Source organism: Xiphophorus couchianus, chromosome 21 (genome assembly GCF_001444195.1).
Source record: "Xiphophorus couchianus chromosome 21, X_couchianus-1.0, whole genome shotgun sequence".
Lineage (NCBI taxonomy): Eukaryota > Metazoa > Chordata > Actinopteri > Cyprinodontiformes > Poeciliidae > Xiphophorus > Xiphophorus couchianus.
In genome coordinates, this window is record NC_040248.1 from 12,262,386 (window position 1) to 12,283,780 (window position 21,395).

General features: G+C 40.0%; 1 protein-coding gene across 5 annotated transcripts in view; it reads left to right on the forward strand.

Moving 5' to 3' along the window:
* The window catches only part of sulf1 (sulfatase 1), an 83,990-nt gene that overhangs the window by 40,331 nt on the left and 22,264 nt on the right, over positions 1-21,395 (forward strand). For 2 of the 5 annotated variants that reach the window (XM_028004785.1, XM_028004788.1), the window contains exons 1-5: positions 794-1,162; positions 16,935-17,155; positions 17,736-17,975; positions 18,378-18,529; positions 21,118-21,287. In XM_028004785.1, coding sequence (XP_027860586.1) covers positions 16,981-17,155; positions 17,736-17,975; positions 18,378-18,529; positions 21,118-21,287 — 737 coding nt within the window. In that variant the 5' untranslated portion in view covers positions 794-1,162; positions 16,935-16,980. Of the gene's footprint in view, positions 1-793; positions 1,163-16,858; positions 17,156-17,735; positions 17,976-18,377; positions 18,530-21,117; positions 21,288-21,395 lie in introns of those variants that run through there. The other 3 variants (XM_028004786.1, XM_028004787.1, XM_028004789.1) reach the window with 3 other exon arrangements.

A 21,395-nucleotide genomic window follows, 5' to 3' on the forward strand; every position in this document is an offset into this window, starting at 1 on the left:
TTCAAGGGGGAAATTGTCTTGTGAGTGCTTGCCTGTGAAGTCTCTCCTTAATATCATCAGTTCCTCGTAATCCTCCTGTAATGGGTCCTTAAGTGGCACAGTGGTTCTACTAAATGATTAAGGCAACAACTTTCTCACCTAATTTTTTTCTTTGTCTTTCCACAATGCTGAATTAATGCTGCAGTAATGGTGCTGGAAGTAATTAATCAAACTGTGACTTCTTATCTCTGATAATTTCTCACTCTTACTTTAGCTTAGTAATTTTATTGTCTCCTCCTCTAACCTTCCTTCTAATTCAAGGCAAAAGGCGGTGAAGGGCAGGAATGCAGCCTGGGGACTGTAAGAATTTATCACACTAAGGTGCGAGCGCTCCTGTGCCTGCAGATGTAACAGTTTAGTGCCAACATTCCCACCATGAAGCCAATGGGGGTTTTTATGGCATTTGTAACTTTTATTCTCAGGACCACATACCCTGTGGCTGCTGAGAGAGGAGTGGGAGGTGGAAAGGTCAATATACGGGGGGTGAAATAGTTTGTGTGTGTGCCGCACTCTAATATTTTCATCAGGATGACATAGATGAAACAAATAGTTTATCCTTTTCTGCCTCTACTGTTTGAATGTGTCCTCTTTTTTTTTTCTCCTCCAACTCCTGCTCCCCTCCCATTGCTCCCGTTTCCACTCCTCTCGCTCTTCCTGTTGGTCTACGTTGCCTCTCGGGTTACGATGACTGGGGGGTTTTCTTGCTCTCAGTTCATAGTGTCCATACAAGGTGGGGGTGGTACTGCGTGTGAGTGTGTGCGTCTGTCTCTCCCTCTCTGCGCTGTCCCGTGTCCTTGTCCCTGCCTCCTGGCAGTGAGGAGCCACCCAGCAGCCGGATTGTGATTGGGTAGGGGGAGTGGGGCTCTTGACACAAGCGTGGTGCTGACTTCTCCGGGACGTGTTTCAACAGATGGTCGAGGTTAGAGAGTGTCATCACATCGGAGCGAGGATTAGAGGAGAGAGGTTGTCTTCCAGGAGCTGTGTGGTCCCCCCTCCTCCTCCTTCTACACTTGAAACTCAAAATCCCAGCACCAGGAGACAAACTCCTCCACGAGGAAAGGGAGGTCTGGTGAAGAACGTGAGGATAAACCTCAGACAGGACTCCTTGCCTACTGCCTACCAGGTACTACACAACTTTCCCACTATTTCTTAATTTAGTTTTTCAGAATTTCTCCCCTCTTCTGTAAAGCATTTGCAGAACATCTGTGACTCAGTTAACAGTCTGACTCTGTAAGAAGAGATATGTAGTGGCAGTGGGCAGCGCTGTTTTCGCAGTCTGTCTGTGTACTGCTTGTACCGCAGCCCTTGTGTGCGTGTGTGTGCAAGGTTTTCATAGTTTTCTCCCTGAATGACAGGAATTCCCTCCGTCGCAAATTCCTCTGTCTCAAGGGATTAGAGGGCACCACATTCCATTAATATCATTTTTCCCCAATGCAAAAGCATTCACCTGTTAAAATTTCAGTTTGCCTAAAGCATAAGGTCTTAAAACTGAATCTTAGCTTCAGTGAATGTAATAAATCTTTTCTCATCTAGAAAACTAGAGACCTCGATGTTTGATTATATTTCGTTAGTTGTAAAATCCACATTTGTATGTAATTACTCTCTTTACATCATTTCATAACACATTATAAGAGTCAGACAATATGCTATAAGTTTAGTTTTGTCAAAATATCATGACATTGTATCACTCAAGCAAATAGTGCAAAATAGCATCAGTTTCCCTGCTGAAGCAGATGAGTGTTGTGATGTGATGGAGAGAGAGAGAGTAGAAAAAAAACTGTTTTTCTTCCCTGTGTCTTATTGTTATAGCGATTCTGAATAATTATACTTAGAGGCACACCAATCAGTCTGCCAATTTTCTCTCAGTTGACTCTGATCAGTTACTGTACAATACTGTATCGGTACTAAAAACATCCAACAACCACGCCAACCAATAGCTTTTACTCTTTGAATTAAATAAAAATCTGTGAAATGTGCATAAATGAGGAAAATCGTGAAATTCCTTCATGTTTTATTGGATTCTGTCAAGAAACCTGCAGTACACGTTTTTTTTTTGTACACACCTCAGTAACATTAGATTTTAGAGCATGCCTGTCCGTCTCCAGTCCTCCATGCTTGGTGTCCTCGCAGTTTTAGATCCGTCTTTACGTCAACAAAACTGATTAAAATGGTCCAACTACCTCCTCGACAAGTTCTGCGTAGGCCTGTTAATGATTCATCATCATTTGAGTCAGATGTGTTGAACTAGGAAAAGGACTGAATCTTGCAAGATATAAACTCTTGATGACTGACTTTCGACACCATTGTATTTGAGAGAAAAAATCCAACTTAAAAGAAAACTGATAACGGATATCAGATGGCAAAACATTGGAGTATTTCTAATTGAATTATTACTGAATTGTGAACCTTTTTCTAATGTCAAAGATGTGCTTAACTCTTTGCACATCTTTGACTAAGACATCTCAGATTATACTGACTATAGTCAGTGTAGTCCCTCAAAAACTTTGGGTGCCACTTCCATATCCCCTCCCTTCAGTCGTGATGAGTTCTTTAATAAAACTTCTCCCCGAGAGCAATTCTGGCAAATTGTGTCAGCAAAGACTAAATAGATGAGTCGTTGTCTCTGGAGAGATTGTCAAAAGTGCGCAGAGATGCAGCAAATTGGGGGAATGTACTACTCATGTTGGCTATTTAAGTCAAGTCAAGTGAGAAGAGTGACCTGCCAGTGAAGTGGCAATATGATGTATAATATTTATACCCAGCTCCAGGCACCGTGCATGAGGTGTTTTGTAAATGGAGATTGTGCAGCTGTGAAAGTCTGAGAGAGGAGAGGGGTGTTGTATGGGTGAAAGCTGCTGTTGTGTGAGATTGTGTGTTTATCTTGGTAAACCAGCCGTAGCTACACTCGCTGCTTGATACTTGGAGAATTTAAAAGTACCCCCATAAGATTGTCAACGTGGGCTACAAGTAGTTCAGTGAATAATAGGTAGGCATATTATTAAGAGGGGAAAAAATGAATGTTCCCCAAATTAGCTTACAAATTGTGACACATGCTAATAAAGATAACATTTTCTTAAGTGTGGTGCAAGATATGCCAGATTTTTTTTTTCCTTTTTTTTTTTATTAATCTGAGAGGGAATATAAAGGTGTAACTCATGTATATTCAGTTCTAAGTTTTAACCTAAGTCTATAATATTAACTTAGACTTATTTTATTGATCAATTAAAAAAGGTTTCCTGTATCCAATCAGTCAACAGTCCACCAAAGCCCAGAGCATTTATCCCCTGACCTAGATTTACTAAATGGCAAAGTTATGATGTGGCTCCATTCAGAGTCGGTGGCTTGTATCGGGCACAATAACTGTAAAACCGTTGGCCTTCATTTGAATGCTTTGGCACTGTCGGAGCGTGTTACTGAAAGGCAAGTGTAGAAAGTGATGGAGAGCCTTTTTTACCTCAATATTTCGGTCATGACAGGACTGATCTACAAACCCAACACCTCACTCGAGTTTCACCCGGCAGTGTTTGGATTCGATTTCTGATTAGCCTTCCCAGGGCACAGTGAATCGACTTCGGGGGGGTTTCAAAACACTGAGTTTCCTGCCAGCTCAGAGGAGAGGAGAAGAGTTTAAAGAGTTTGTAGCTTTTCTGTGCTACAATCAAGAGCACAAGCAGCTGCTGCAAATAATTAGATTCTGAGAGGGAAAGGCACTCGCCAAGACAAACGTTGTTCCAGTAGCAGCTTTGCCATCCTTGAGATCTACTTGGGAATCTGTGTGTGTGCATGTATGTGTGTGGGGGGGTGTGCGTGTGAAGGTAATAAGTGGAGTAATTTGTTCTCCTGATAAGGACGCTGAGTGACTGCGTCCAATGGAAGGAGAAGAGTCGGCGGAGTCTGTGGCTTTAAGCGTTTCCACAAACAGAAGGCATGTGGCCTTTAAATGGAAAATGCAGTGAATCAAGATTTCCAAGATGTCAAAAACAAATATTACCGTCTAATGACTCTGAAAAAATTTATTTGTCATCATCAACTGAATTCTAGCCTTTTTTTTGTTTTAATTCTACATTTTACATCCTACAATCTACCTTTTTAGCAGCAGATTTTACATCTGGCTTCTAAAATTGCTAGGCAATAAAATTAAACACTTTGCAGATGACTTTAGAGTGTTCAAGCAAGAAAAGTTTGGAGAATTTTGGAATGGGAATAAATATACCCAGAAGTGGTCAAATACTTTACATCCATATTTTACCGTTACATATATTTTTTAATTTATTTATTGACTTACTTTTACAAAAAACACAAAATCAGTTTGTGGTAACAGATAGATCCAACATAAAGAATCTTTGCTTTAAAAGCAGTCTCAAATTCATATTCTTCTTCATCAAATGAAGGCACACCATTTAACTCATGCTATATCTCACTTTCTCAGATACACTTAAACAAATCTAACATTTGAATTAAATAGCATTACTGTAAAATTATAGCAAATTACGAATGTATTTCTTTTTAATTCACAGGAATGAACTTTTGATACATTTGAAAAATAAATAAATAAATGCAGAACTAGAAAAGCATTTCATGTTCAACAGGGTTTAGACCAAAATATATTTAGCTTATGCTAATCTAATGTACCTCAAAGCAAAACCAAATAAACAAAACACATTTGCCTCAAAAGATCTCAGAATGATACTGAGATGAATTCTCCATATTTATCAGAATCAATTTGTGAGAATTTTGAATTGGAAATGAACAGAACCAGAACCAGAGAAAAATGTTTCATCCAGAAACATTATCCACAACATGTATTTGATCCAAATATATTTGCCTTTCCAGTTCTGTAAATAACCTACATTTCATCAACCAACGAGCAATATTAAAAGTGTTTATCTTTATTCTTAAGTGAACTCTGGCCTTTAAAGGCATGTCAGTTTTTACCCTCTTAAGCTGTTACATTGACAAATATCACATTTGAATTTGAAAAAAATATATATTAGGCAAGATTCTCTGTTTTACAATAAAGTATAATTTTTAATGAAGTAAAATATAATGGTTTGCAGATTACTTTCTGTGGCTCATAAAAGTCAGGTTCAGCTAATTTTGAAATATAAATAAATGGATTCAGGATAAAGAATAGACGGTTTCATCCAAAGTATTTTCTGCTTTATGTATTTTGCCAAAATACACTAAATCAAATGGTGGTAATATACAGTGACAGATATACTGACATCTTGATTTAAAAACTTATTAAATAACAAACACCTCATTATGAACACTTATAAGCATTCATTCTCTTCTGTAATTGAACTCCAACCTTTGACTCATGCCATAATTTAGCTTTTCTATCTGACCGTACTCTGATAGATCTTAGATTTGACTTGAGGGGGGGGTTTATTGTTTTTTTTTTTTTGAGAGGGTAAAATTTGGGCAGTTCTGAAATGGAAATAAATGAATCCAGAAATGGAAAAGCATCTTTCATCCTGCACACCATCGGCAACATGTTTAGATGAAAATGCCCTCAATCAGTTGGTGGTAAGGACATTGTGACTAATAATGTGACATCTCTGCTTCAAAGCTTTTCTGAGTAATGCACCTCTCATGATGTAATAAATTACCTCATAATAGTTTTTTAATCTTTCAAGAACACTGCAATCCTCTAATTTATTTTTTAAAAATGTTAGGCAAGTTTCTCTGATTTGTGCCTGTTAAGTTGAATGCTTTGCCGATGACTTGTTTCTATTCATGACAATTAAGTTTGGTTACAAGAGCCTCATTTGCAACATGTTTTCAATTAAAATACATTAATTCAGTTAGTGACAATATAGTGATTTAGAAAGATGAGAGAGGTCTGTAATTTTCATTATGGGTACACTTCAACTATGAGAGACAAAATGAAAAACTAAGTCTGGCATATCTCATTATAGGATTGCTAAAGAATTTTATCTAATGATTGCATACAAAGGCATTTGTACACACATGTATTCCTTTTATCAAGGCTACTTGTCACCTTCTCAAACTGGTTCTACTTGGACAGAACTTCTGTATGCAGAATTGGAGGGAACTGGGGGCAACTTGTTTTGATCAAAAAAAGATTAGTTTGTGGTAATACGCTACACCTAATAATTAGGCACATTAGCTTTAAAAGCTAAGCTTGTGTGTGCTCTCCTGTGTGCCATAATGTTAAAAGATTTCCTCAACCACTCTCTCTTCTGCCACTTATTTATCTCTTCAGCGTAATGATAGTGTTCCTCGCCTTAGTCTGATTGCATGGTGGCAGTGGCGTAGATTGCACCAACCTATCACAGCAAATGACCAGTATTTGAACAGCATGCTTCTATTCATGTGGGATCAAGAAAGACTGTGTTTAGATGAGTCAGACACTTTCTCAGTTTCCTTGTTGATCTTACTGATCAAACATTGCTTGCGAGTTTCAGCCACGAAGCTGCCTCCAAACTCAAATTGTCCTTGACTTTTGAGGGTGATAGCCAAGCCATGCATACGTATCTGGATGTGCGCAGACGCACAGTTGGGGTTTTTGAGGTATTTGGAAGCTCACAGTAATACCCCAGTGTGTTTGTTCAGCCTGTCATTTGAGCGAGAAAGGTCAGGGCAAGCAAACATTGCATCCAGCTCATCTTTGGAGAGAATCCTACTCCTCCAAACCTTGATCCAACTCTGAGCACTTTGTTAAAGAGTTTCAACCACATATTTATAGTGGCTTAGCTTCTAGCTTTGTCATAACTGTCAGTTGTACACAGAAAGAACCCTGAGCTGTCTTTAAATGAATCAGAGACATATTGTTTATGGGTGGACTACTTTTTGTGATGTTATAATCAGTAATGTTTGAGTGTAAGAGGAAGGATTTGCCTGGAGAAGGAGAAAGCCAGGTTAGGAGGGTGAAGTGGAGCAGGGACGAGATAAAGAAGAGAACGAGAGTAAATAGAGGGAGGTGTGAAGGAGTGATAAAGAGGTGAAGAAGGATAAGGGGAGAAAAAACGGTCATCTCAGGTGAGCCATTTGCCCACGCCCACAATTCCTTAGAACTAAAACAGAAAGGGTGGAAATCTTTTTTGCACACACGCATATAAAGAGAAACTTAGAAAAAAGCCATGTATACGCAGACTCTGTGTACAAGCTTGCCCCCTTGGTCTTCCACCTCCCAGAGTGCTGGACTGTCCTTGTTTCCTCATGTCTCTTGTCCAATAATCCCCTCCCCAGGGAGAGGCAATCTGTTTTAGATTTGAAAGCGAAAGGAACCTGGCCTGTATCACGTACAATTAAATACCCGTCAGAATCCATCGGCGTGAGATTGGAGCGAGAAGTGCTGCCGCGGGGTTTTGTGGGGGTAGCTGGGTTGTCCCCTTTCATCCACCGCCTTTCCAGGAGAGAGATAATGCGGTGGGGATTGTAGGATGGATGAGAAAGGGTAGAAGGGGGGGGCAGTAAAGAAGCGATGAATGTTTCCTCACCCCTCCATACTCCACAACCTGACTAATAGAAGCCAGCGTGTGTTTGTTTCAGCTCCCCTGCTCCCTTTCTTTCATTCTACCCCTGGAGCGAGCAAACACATTCAACCTCAGCCAGCACTTTCACTCCTGTCCTAAGTGTGTGTACATGTACAACTGCTCAAAAGTGTGGACTTGACCATGTGCTTCGTTTAGCCTCTGGTCCTGTTTGCTCTCACTTGATCAACCAGAATTCGCCATGTGGACGTAGAGCCGCTACATTCTGAAAAGCGGCTTTGTTTACGGTGAGCAAGAGTAGCATTTCAGTACACACATTATCTTTACTTTTCTCAAGTTGCCCGTGGCAACCTAAGTTGGCATTGACCGGTGTCTCTTTAACATGCCGGTACAGTGTATTAACTACATTTCTTTAACAATGGTTTAAATTAAAAACATTTTCATACTTAAACTTTCGATTTGATGTTGTTTAGACTAACCAGGCTTCCTGCCGATGCAGTTCTTTGGACTTAATGTTGTGCTGAGAGGTGAAATTTATCCTGAGTGGTATGGAGTTAATTGAATTACAAATTATGTTACTGCGTGCTTCAGAAAACCACACACAAAGCCAGAGGCAAAGAAAAGCTAAGCTCCTGGTGTACAAATTACAGGTTCTGTGTCTGTCTGTGCTCAGGTCTGACAGATAATTCTTGCTGCCTGTTTGAGTGACTGCTGCAGCAGACTCGCAGTTCATGATATCCAAATTTAGTCATACATATGTGCCCCAGGGCATTGACGGCAGGGACCAGCATTGTGGCACAGGTGCAATCAAACAAATATACATTTTTATGAGCGGTATCACATTTGCATGACACAGTCTCGGAGAAGTTTATTAATGGCGTCCAGGGTCACGTAGCGCTAGGTTCTCATGGTCTGTTAGCCTATGGTTCCTGTAGAATAAGTCCGCACATGCTCCAGATTTTAGGGGTGTTCAGTTTCATGTGCCAGCAGCAGTTCTACACTAATCAGCAGCTTTCTGACTGAAGGTCTGTGGATGTGGAATGAGCGCGCCTGCTTAAAAAAATGCTTATTAAATCTAAAGTGACATATGATGTTCATCTGCAGTATTATGCTTCATGACACAATTTTGACTACTACAACAATAATGTCCTTCCACTTGCTGTTATGGTTATTGCTGATAAACATCTTATAACCTTAGTCAAATTTTCAAGGAATGTTTGTTTGGAATAATATACCATGTCATTCTTCTCTTTTATATAGTTATGGTGAGAGAGCAACAAAGTGATGTTAACTGATTAATTACTAATGCTGTCTGCTCAGGTAACTAGCCTCCAATTGACTGGTAAACAGACATGCCACCCTAGTTTTGAATCAGCATTAACTTCAGAGGATTGGATGGAGTTTTATTAATTTCCACGCTATAAGTTTCTGTATTTTTCACTATCTGAAAAATTATAAACGGACTAATTTTGTTTTCGTGTAAGCCAGTGTTAGTGCTGAAGCCTTCTTTCTGCTAGCTAAATAAAGATTTAAAGCATCATGTGGGGCAGAGGCGATACTCTATAATAAATACAGCCAGTGCAAACTCGGGTTACTCTGGGGGTGTCACTAGAATCGAATTAGGATTTTGAAACCCAGGTTAACAGTGGGACAGGAAATTCTTGATTCAAAAACTGTCAATTTTTTAAACTATAGAGTACATATATACTGTATTTGCAATGACCCATACCTTTGAAGTAATCATTAAGCATGGATAAAAATTAGCTAATATTGAATTTTAGTACATACCTGCTGTACACTTGACTCTTAAAGTGATTACTTTAAATGTTGGTTTGGATCACTTGTGTTCACTATAAGGTATGTGGCTGTTTTCTTTGTCTGTTGGGTGCAAGCTCTTAAACAATGTTGTACAAGTTAAAAGAAGTGCCTATAGTCGTACAACTGATGTCAGAATTCTGTGAACTGAAAACATCCCTCAAACTTGGTGAACTGACTTGGTTTCTTTATTCTTAACAATTACCTCAGTGGAAACCCATTGAAGCAATTTGCTTTAGCTTTCTATTGTGGTGCAGAGAGTGATTTATTTGGGGTGTGTTTGATGTGTCAAACAGACAAGAAAGCCACCCATGAGTACATTCTGCTTGGTCTTTCTTCATTTGCTCAGACTGATGGGACTTTTGAAAGAAATTGGAACTTCAGCAAAGTTTATAGAGGCATACAATTAGATTCTATGAGTTTAACCTGTGGTCTGTTTCTTCTTAACATGTTGGCTTGCTTTCAGCTTGTCATATAACTGTGGTTAATCACCTCATTAACTACAGTTGCATTTGTCTTATCAAAAGAAGAGTTTCCCTTTTGTTCTTTCACTTCCTTATCCTCTTTTGGTCCCCTTCTAGAATTTTAAACTTGCGTTTCCTCTTATAACCTTTACTTTAAGAGCAAGCTGTGTTGGTATTGCCCTTAGCTTTTTGTAATTCCAGATGACTCTAGGATCTTGAGCTCCACATTTTTGCGGAAAAGTAAAAGCCTCTTGTATTCACTGTCATTCATTTGCACTGCTGACTTTGATTTTGACCTTAAATTTCAAGTTTTTCATCAAACCTTTGAACGGAATGGGTGTATTTGAGTGATTCCAGCTTTACTTAATGACACTAAGCACAGTCATTCATTCTTCCCAGCATCGTCTTATTGCTTAGACGGATAGAACTAAACAAAGCTTGTGCCTGGTTCAGTTTAAACACACACCACCTACAAATCCAGAGCACACACCCACACACAAATAAATAAAACTCCTTTTCATTTCTGTGAGGACTTGTGTTTTTTAATCATTTCCTTCTTATAGTACCTAAAATCTCTCATGATTTCAAAACAAGCCCCCCATTGCTGTATAAGATATCATCACTTTGAAGCATTTTAAACTAGGATTCATTTAATTATACATAAAGATGCAGTCATGATGTTGATGGGGAAGCCTGGCAGCTTTGGCACTACAAAGGGTTTCTTCCTGGGACTGAAAGAAACAAGAGGGCTTAGACTAATGGCTGTGAATGCACTCGCTACAGGTTCATATTTCACTGAATTGAGGCCATTCTACTTCATTAAAGTGGCCTCCATCGTGCCACAAACCCACCGCACACCAGTCAGTGGGAAGCTCCAAGATTTAAATTCTATAGCTTTACATTGTTAGGACGTTGCCTGTCAAAGTAAAGAGTTGTGTAGCTATAAAGTTGCTGGAACAGGGGAGGTGGGGTATCTTGTACTTCGTTTACCGACTGGAATTTAGTCATAAATCTTGAATAGGTTTTGGTCAAACAAATCAGTAGAGTTAAGAGTCTGAAAACAGCAAGTTTTTTTTTTTTTTTCTCCCCAGTACCTTCATGCAGCCAAATGAATGCAGAGAGACAGAGCCTCCGTTCAGTCAGTCGTTCGTGTGGCTAACAGACAGGTTTTGGTGGGTACAATGTGCTACCCTTGGCTTGCTGGGCACAGCGGGTCCTGACACAGGCCCTCCTCAGTGTAAAATGCCCCCATGAGCCCTCATGGCAGCAGACCAGCTGAATTCCATCATATTAGAGAAATATTTGGACAAACCTCTATATTAATTTAATGTCTAATTTTTCTTCTTGGAGAAGGAGCTCTCAAGCTGGACTAAAATCTTGGAAGTTTGATGCAAACATAAAAATGTTCCTCAGTTTTATTTAACCTGCAGCGTTTCTGAGGTCCATCTGTGTCTCTATTGCTACTGCATATTACTCTTTTCTGCTTTCCTCCACTCTAGTATGACGTGCTGAATGACCTGTATTGTTACTAGTTCCACAGCTTATTGCTGAACAATAGAATTTAAACGATGCCATTAGATTTGCATTCTCCTCCTTTTGACCAGTGAGTGGATGAGGCAAGCAGAGTTAACAAGAATAAATGGAAATCTGAGATGGTTTTAACTTACTTACTTTACCACTAAATAAAGTCTTTTTCCTTTACTTAATATCAAAGTCTGTCCCCAAAAAATGTGCACTTATAAAACATTAGCAGACGATTTCCAAAACCCCCTTTTTTTTGTAGAGCTTTGGCCCAATGATGATCTTTTTTGGAAATGTCTCTTAACTATAAATAAACAAGATTAAAAGTGGGTTTTTTTTCAGCCTTCCTGCTTTAAATGGTTTAGAATTATTTATATTAGAAATAGTGGTGACTCCACAATGCAAGTGAGCTGTAATATATATTGTAATATATATTTTTTTATATTTCGAAACAAGGATGCAATGATTGCTAATTTAGCATTTTATTCAGGCTTTCACATCTTATATTAGTGATCAGCTAATATTTGAGCAGACGGCTTTACTAAAACAGCTGTCTCTGTATATTAGAGTATGTTGAGCCTTATCTTAATTGAGAATTTCAAAAGGGCTTTGCCACATAGAGCTTCCAAAAATAATAAAACACAACAGTTTAGGTGTAATTATTTTAGCCTTCCTGTTATCAGCCAAAATTTTGCTCTCTCACAGCCTGGATGAACTGCAGACATGTCTTGACATTTTAAATACCTTTAAATACCTTTTTTCAAATAGCTCTCTAAATATTTACTGAATGCAACTTAAATTTTAACACTACACCGTTGCTAAAAATATCAAACTTTGAGCTTTCATACCACAAATTTAACTTCAACACCAAAGAGTGTTGTCACTGCCATATGACTGCACCAGGCCTTAGGTGTTCACTTATCAGAATAGATAGTTTTTGAGTTTCTGACCACCTGGTCACATGTTAAAATTTTACCAAGTCAAGTTAATAGCTAATTGTTAATACTTTCCCATTTGATTTATAGCTCCACTTCTAATCAACACACACAGGCTGTAGAATTGAAACTGTGCTGATATATGTGTTTTCCTCTTTTTTGGCAATAATTAGAATGGTTAAAAAGACTTGAGCACGGGCAAGGAATGCTTTAAAGTAGCCTATCAAAGGCCTACTAACCAGTAATTTCTATAAAAGAATGGTTTACTGTATAAGACGATCTGTTTTGAGTTTGACCTGCATCTTATTTTCAGAACCTGAACTTTTAAAAGTTCAAAACTCTTCATTTGAGCCCAATCCTGCTCTGTGGACAGATATATTATGCAACGATGGATGGACCTTTTTCATGTCTGTTGTTTTGTGCTTTCATGCTTTTATGTTTCTTCTGCTGTTTTTCAGTGACAGCTGATAAATGTACATCCTGTCACGGCTGTCTGGATAGAACCTAAGCCAGACATCACCTGTTTGTCATTTCTGGAAGGAAAATGCAGACCAATCCCACACGGACCTTTTACAGGACGCCATACCTCTGTATTGAACCTCTTCCATTCATTTTTCCCTTTTGACCCCTGTGTGTGGCTAGCCTCTGGTTGCTGAGGTTAGGTTAAACAAGCCACCATCAAAGCCGTATCACCGCTGGGGTCGGAAGAGGGTCAGGGCGCAGTGGAGTGTGTGGTTTGAGGCCCTGACTGGAGGGTACAACCAGACAAGTATGGCTGCCCAACATGGTTAAATAAGCCACAGCTTTATTATGTTCATCTATATGTGAGAGAAAGTGAAGCTGTCTGCCTGTTAGCAGCAAATTACTGAGCAGAACTTCAGATTCCTCTAACAAAATTATCTGAGTGCCATTTTCTTTAAGGAAAGTAGGAAAGCTCCTGCTATCATGAGGTTGAGATGTGCTTAAACGCTGAGTGATGATGGTCATTAATCTGAAATTGCACATATTTTAAGCATATGGCAGCTGTGTGCCTGAAAACAAGTGGCCTTGTTGTTTCACTCCTTTGAACCCCCCTAACTACTGGGTTTGTTCTGTTCATCCTTATGTTCTAGTCACGCAGAGTACTGTACGGACCAAATTTAAAGGGTCATTACAGCTAATCCTCCAAAACAAAGGGGAAGCAGAAACAATGTGCTCCCTAGTCCTCTGGTGCTGTCCAGAAATTAAGATTCCTTGTTAAGATTAAGATTAAACTCATAACTGATTCAAAATGAAAATTGGGATTTTACTTTTGTTTTAGTGGTTTAGCAACATAAAATACACCATAGATTTAAGAAAGATGCAAGCAACAGAATTAAGCAAAATAAAAGCTGCCTGTTCTCCCTGTGAATGCTCTGTTCTCTCTGGGTACTCTGGGTTCATCCCACAGTCAAAAAATATGAATGCCAGATTGATTGATCTCTCTAAATTCTCTTTAAGTATTGGTGTGTGCTTGCATGGTTGTTTGTCCTGTCTGTCTCTGTGTTACCCTGCGATGGACTGGCGACCTGTCCAGGGTGTACCCCGCCTCTCGTGCATTGACCGCTGGAGATGGGCACCTCGCCTCAGTTGTGTGACACACCAACACTGAAGTTGTTGATGAATTTTTGTGACTTGTGCATTGCAGAATCAGGTGCATTTGCTACAGTGCACCTTTATACCGTTGTAATATTTGCAATAAATTATTTGGCTGAACTGTTTGTCATTAGCCTGTTTGCTACGGCACTGTTCTTGACAGTTGTGTCAGATGACATGGTTGGTTTCCAGGTTCTGACAAGACATGTAGTTTGTACTTCAAAATGGAAAGTAAAAATAATCCTAGACTGATTGCATATCCCATTAACATAAGAGATAGGTTCTAAGTTGAAGCCTTCACATTAGGATAGATAACTGTGAGGCAGCCATTTGGTACCCATATCTTGATTTGTCTATGTGAACTTGATTGACATTTGAATCTCAGTCCGTTCAAACACTGCAGATATTGACCTCATCCACTCTACAATATTTGAATCAGACCTTTTGTGAGTGGTAAGGATGCACCATTGATGGAATTCACTGGTATCTAAAACTGAATTGGTGTTGGGTGAGAAGATTACATTGGCAAACTGACTGCCTTACAGCTGATTTCCAATCTTCCACAGCTTGACCAAAATAGAGCCTTAAGTTTTCTCCAGAGATGAGTTGTGTCCTTTGTTTCTGGGAAGCTTTCCTGCATAATGTGGGAGGACTTGGACCCAAACGGCAAGGGATATTGTTTTTGTGGGAGAAAAGCCGGTGTCTGGGTATCATTTTAGTGCCTGCATATGTTTGTGGAGCAGTTTGTGTAAGGTCCTGTTCGCTCCACCACCCTGCACTTTGGGGGGGTAGTGTTTTTTTCAGTCCAATACATGTTAATTTTTATGTTTCACTGGTCTGTTTTGATTAAGTTATTACTTATAGTCGCACCCATTTTTTTGTTTTTTGGCTAATTTTTCTTTCATCTGAAAATGGTACTTTTATCTGCTGAGCAACAGCTCAGTCTGTTTTCCACTTGGCCCAGGTAAGACATTTTTGGTGTTTCTGATTCAAAATGGCTTAACACAAGGAATGTGACAGTTGTCCATGGAGACGTCTGTGTATGGCAGCTTTTGAAGACTCCAGCTGGAGTTCACACTTCATGATCTCACTTAAAACCCCTGAATGGGCATTGCTTCACAATCCCATGAAAGCTGCAGTATCCCTGTTGCTTGTGGAACTTTTCTGCCACACTATTTCCTTCCACTCAACTTTTTGTTATCGATCCTTCATCCAGTACTTTAAACAGTCAACTCTTTAGCAGTGATCCTTTGTAGCTTATAAGATTATCTTGTAATACTACAATTTTCAGGTAAATTGCATTTTGGATTTCTTCCATCTGTATCCCCTCTCCCTCCTCCTTGAGCCATTATTGCCTCCTGAAGACATGCGCCGCTCCCGACCGAAAACAACCAATCCGAGCCAGGAGGAGGGTCTTAACACTGTCACTCAACCTCATTTACTTTTTGCTAAACATGCTAATGGCGGAGAAACAACTTACTGTTACAGGAAAACCGTTAATTCGCCGTCATCGGTGGCTATGCTGACTCGCTTGAGCATTCACAACAAGATCCGCCGATGGTGGGGGAAACCTGTAGCGGTAGCAGAGAGCAATGGGGGTTTGGGGAGGGACAGGGATGAGTGGTGCCACTCGAGATTGTGACTTACAGGGCTAAGACCTACCTGTGAGCTCTGATTGGTTGTTTCTAACTCGCAGTGGGAGAACATAGAGGAGCTAAAAAATTTCCCACACCATACTGTCAGGACATGGTGACGGCTTCAACGAAAATATAAAGAAAAATATTTTATTTAGAAGTTACATACTGCAGCTTTAAAGGCCTAAGTAATTGACATGTTGCCTCCATTTTTATCTGGAGTATCTTTTGGTATCTCATTAATGATATTTATAATTTGGATGGAGTGATTATGGGAAATAAAGGTAAGGACGGAGGCTCCCTGGGCAGACCCAGGTGTCGCAGACCTTCCATTTGTTTCCAGTCTGTTAACTCAAAATGGGAAGCAGCATGGCGCCACTCAGCAGGACTGCTATCCATAAGGCATTTTTCATCAGCATTAATGGAGTACTCATTATCATAGGACAATGGTTCATTTCACAGCCACAAGCTATACAGCTCTCAGATGTATTACTGCCACTGAAAGCTACCTGCTAATTGGCATAATCTTAATGTGTCTATATTTACAATACATTTTTCTAATTAAGCATTAATTTACATTTTTATACATTTATTTAAATTTTTGATTGAAATATAAGATTACCGTCCTGATAATCTTAGCTACACATAATTGTTATTGGTCAAACATGAGTTGTTTTTTTTGAGAACCAAGCACCAGCATGTTTTGATGACTGAGTGGTCATCTGTGATTAGCAACAAAGCCACTGGAGTTAATGTGGTGGAACCATTTACTCCGCCTCCTGCACCAAAACTCCCTCCCCCATCCAGAAGTCTGTCATGCATGACTCACCAGGATAGGTGGTGGTGGTAGAAGTGGCGGTGGTTGGAGAGTTGGGAGGTGAGGCTGACTGTTGAGTGACAGGTGGAAAGTGGGCTCTGATTGGCTCCAATTGAAGAGCAGTTGTGGGTGTTTGAGTTTGGGCAGCCAATTGCATAGTTTCGGCACATTTAGCTGAACAACAGCTCTGCAGTTGGGATAAAGAGTTTCCATGTGTGAGGTTGCCTAAAGAGGAAGAAAACGTTCCAGAATTTTTCTTTTTTAGAAAAAGAGAAGTTGTACTCAGTCCTTGGTGGGTCTTGTTTGCCTGGAACTTCACCCCCAAAATGTAACTGAGGTCAATTTGTTGATGTGGTTACTTGAAATGTTTAAGTATTTTTTAGACCTTAAAGAGCTATTATCAAGGAATTGGTCATTGTTTCTTTGTTTATGGCTTATCTATTACATAGAGTTGACTTGTAAAAGTGTTTAACACTGTCCACCTTTTTTAAATTACTTTAAAATTAATCATGTTATGTCACCCTTTTTTTAAAATGTTTTTCGTTCTGTCTTCTCTCAGTCAACTAGGCCCTTAACATCTACCAAGGTGTAGGCAAACGCCCTCACCCATCCTCTCCTCCCTCCCATCTCTCCAGTGATCATCCCATCAAGTTCTCTAGCTGTCTGGTTCTCTTGGACGCCATGCTAATTCACTGGCTCTCCTGGCTGGTCCTGCTGTCTGTGGACTGGACTCCAGGCAGCCAAGCCTTTACCACCACCAGGGCTCAGGGGCTTAGGGGTCGCATCCAGCGGGACCGCCGAAATATCCGGCCCAACATCATCCTCATCATGACCGATGACCAGGATGTTGAGTTGGGTAAGAAATACTGGCAAGCTTACCCCTCCACATTTATTTGCTAATATACAAAATGCATCACTGTATTTGATCTTAATTGCTTTCTTTGTTTTTCTGGCTATTTGCCTTCAGATTTATATGGTCTCCTTCTTTACATTAAATATTAAACACAGACCATAAACCAGTAGGGAATGACCATCTGGTTTTTCAGCTGCTGCATTTCAATTAGGTTTAGTCTGAGAAAACTGAGCCAGAAAGGATTACCTACACAGTACCTATAAAATATAAAAAAATATTCATCCTTTTGAATGATTGAGCCTTTTTATTGCTCTGACAAATCAAAGAGTTTTGCTTCTTTGACCAATTTACAAAAGAGTCCCATTTAATCTCAAAGTAAAATCTGATTTCAACAAAATAAGTACAATTGATTAAAAATATAAATATCATTTTTATGCTCCTGACTTGAAGGGGCATGAACAGCCCTTTTCATGTCCAGCCACAAAGAATACTTTTAGAGGATTATACAGTATCTATAAAAAGTAAATTGAACTCCAAGTATAAATAAATGAGAAATAAAAGTAACCTTGCCTTTTCCTCTAAGGATCTCTGCAGGTGATGAATAAAACCAGAAAGATAATGGAAGACGGTGGCACAAGTTTTATCAATGCCTTTGTCACCACACCGATGTGCTGCCCGTCACGGTCATCCATGCTGACGGGAAAGTACGTCCACAACCACAACACCTACACCAACAATGAGAACTGTTCCTCCCCGTCTTGGCAAGCCCAGCATGAGCCACGCTCCTTTGCGGTCTACCTCAATAACACAGGTTACAGGACAGGTTAGTGCACTTACCATTCTAATCTCCCAGACTATAGTAGCCAAGTTGAGTAGTCTGATTTTATTTTTTTATTTTACTTTTTTTTCATTTATTTTTTTAATACTGACAGAGTAAATTTCTGCAGCATGACATAGGCCGCGGATGACATAAAATAACAGTACAAGCTAGGTTTGGTCTTTGAATCCAATTATTCGAAAAGACCTTGAATGGGATTTGATACTTTGGATCGGATCAGAACACATTAAGGTTTCGAGAGGAAAAGAGACGAACCTCGTGTCAGGCATCCACACAGATGGAGACACAGAAAACCCATAAAGAACTACAAAGAAACTGAAAACATGCACTCATCGTTAAACACTGTATTTAAAGCAACTCTCTTCTCTGTGCTCCCCATGTCTGCAGCCTTTTTCGGCAAATACCTCAACGAGTACAACGGCAGCTACATTCCGCCTGGGTGGCGTGAATGGGTCGGATTGATCAAAAATTCCCGCTTCTATAATTACACTGTCTGTCGGAACGGATTCAAGGAGAAACATGGCGCTGACTATGCCAAGGTATTTGTTCTCATTATCTCACACCAATTTCTTTTCACTTTATGACTTAAAATAAAGGCTTTGCTTGACAAATGTTAGGTTGGAATCTCTTATAAACACAGAGAAGCCCCCCACCTAATATTGTGTCATTTTTCAGACTGAAGGGAATTCTGTATTGTGAATTATAGGGAATGAGCTGGGATGAGGTGGTGTCTCCTCTTTTTGTGGTATGCCTTTAGATGCACCTACCCTTAACAGCTAGACGGTGTAAAATAGATGCAGCTTTATGGGAAGACAAAGTTGCCTGCAATAAACACCTCTTTGGTTAGTGGTTGTTTCATCTATTTTGTCTGCCTCTTTTTCTGTTTTTCCTATGTCATGCTGTGTTTTGCAAAATGACTTTGCAGGAAAATACCACAGTAAAATTTCAACTTGCAGTGTCTGGTTCACAAGATGAACTGTGGTTGCACTGCAAACAGCCTCCTGCAATAATCCCCCCATCCCTCAAATGTTTTAGGAGCTTTCAGTTTGTTTTCACAGAGCCATGCCAGTATCTCCTCGGGTTGTACAGTTATGGATAAACAAAAAAAAGATGAGCAAGTAAGTGTTTGAGCTTCCGTTCCTCTGCCAACTTTGGATTGAGGTGTAAGGCAGAGACCGATGTGTTTACATGACATTTACATGGTGATCAAATTGTGGTTTAGAACCAAATAGACTTCATATTTGCAATTTACTGCTCACACCCACCACCTGGCAACGCTGCTCTTTTCAGAGCACTGAGGGAGTCCGCAGAGGATGTCTTGGCTGCAGTGTGACTTGCTGCGTGTTCATCCTGAGCAGTTTAAATCAGTTAGACCCCATCTGAGTTTCTGTCTGTAGGAAAAAGAGTTCATTCAAGTTGAAGCTGTTCTGGTGGGAATGTTTTCTTTGTCCATGTTGCCTGTGGACTTCTTTTATTCAGATTCCATGACACTAGAACAACAGCCATAAAAATGGGGAAGTCTTCCAATCCAGATGTGGCACACTGATGTCATGAAAGCTTGCACAAGTCTTGCTCCGAACCCAATGCAGTAACGCCGTCCTATATCGATCGTCTTTTCTGACAAAGGAGTAGCGCTAACAAATTCTTACTATTTGACTGCCAGCTCCAAATGTGAAGAGGGATAATCACCACCCGTGTGACTTTTTTATAGCTCTTGGCCAGGCATTCCCCATGACACTTTCACTTCCTGTTGACCTGCCAGAGCCCTTTAGCACCAGGGGCTCAGATTTTAGTTGCTGGCAGCGCTGCCGAGCATGGCAGTACTTTTGCCATGTGCACGTAATCCTCATCCTCTACGGCCATGTGTACCTGCCAAGTTTTTAAAACTGGACTGACTATTAAAAAAAGGGTAATATTAAAGAAAAGATGAATCAGCCAAATCCACTTTTGACATTTCTGGGAAATCTCCCTTAGTGTTTGTTCTTAGCCGTGGAGTCCCTTCCATTTGTTTGGTGTCGGGCAACAACAGCAGCAGCAGCAGCATGACAAGACTACAGATAGGACTGTTAGTTGGCTATTGGAAACTGTGCTAATCCTATTTGTATTTTAGCTGAGGGTGTTGCTGACAGTGAAGGTAAAAATAAGACTGGATGCCACCCTGACTGGAATAAAGGTTTTAGTAAAATGGCACGGCTTTGACATGCTTGCTGTGACAATTTCACATTTCACATTGTGAAGAGGGCGTGAGCTCTTCAGTTAGTTTCACTCTTTTAGCTGGGCTCCATCTTTACAATTACCAATTTCTGAAAAAAATCACAATTTCGGGAAGGAAATGATTTGTCACGTTAAGCACATCTCATTGGAATAGGCAGATTTTCCTATGCAGTCTTGAAAATAACAGAAACTCTATCTGTCCATCCATTCGTCCTTGCTTGTAGTTTTTGCAGAGACCATATAAAAAGTTTGACTGCTGTAGTAATATTTCCCATAATTCATTGTATTTGCAAAAGTATTACATTTTGACATGAAAAATATACTGAAACCCTGATTAGGGGTTATTTATTTTAGATTTCTGTCTCAGGTTTTGTGCTCCAATGATTATCAAAGGTAATCATTTAGAAGCAGGAAGATGTACACTGGGCAGGCCAGAAACAACCCAAGTGGCAGAAACAGAATGAAAAGTCCAGAGTGGAGTAGAGGGTGGGAGCTGTCATAACAGCATACCATTTGAAAGCACCAAGCTTTGCTCACCATCAAGTGGTGTCACATTTGATAGTGCAGAGATTCACTGATGAGGCAGCAGCCAATATATAGTGTACACATGCTTGCACAGACTCCAGCTCACACACTCACTCATTTACACACACACAGGCAAGCTGCCAGCTGTTGACTCGACAGATTGGTGCTGTACTGTACTCAATGGCCCCACTTCATATCCCTACTGGCTCCTCTTAATTTATTTGAAAATGACTGGACCAGGAAAAGCAACATGTCATAGTGATTGGACTGCAAATGAGATTTATAAAAGCTCGTGCTGTTTAGGATTTTTCCTTCAATCCCCCATTTGTTTTCTAAATGATGCTTTTCTAGCCTAGGAATTTTACTCATTTTGCTCCTCTTTTTGAAGGATTATTTCACAGATCTGATCACCAATGACAGCATCAGCTTCTTCCGAATGTCCAAGAAGATATACCCTCACCGTCCTGTGATGATGGTCATCAGCCACGCCGCCCCTCATGGACCAGAAGACTCGGCCCCACAGTACGCTGAGCACTTCCCCAATGCTTCACAGCATATGTAAGTAAGACTGACTCAAATAAACTGTTCCCTAACTAGTTACAACAGAATGGCTTTGAGGAACACCGCTTATCATTTCACTATGCAATGATTTGCCACCTACAGTAT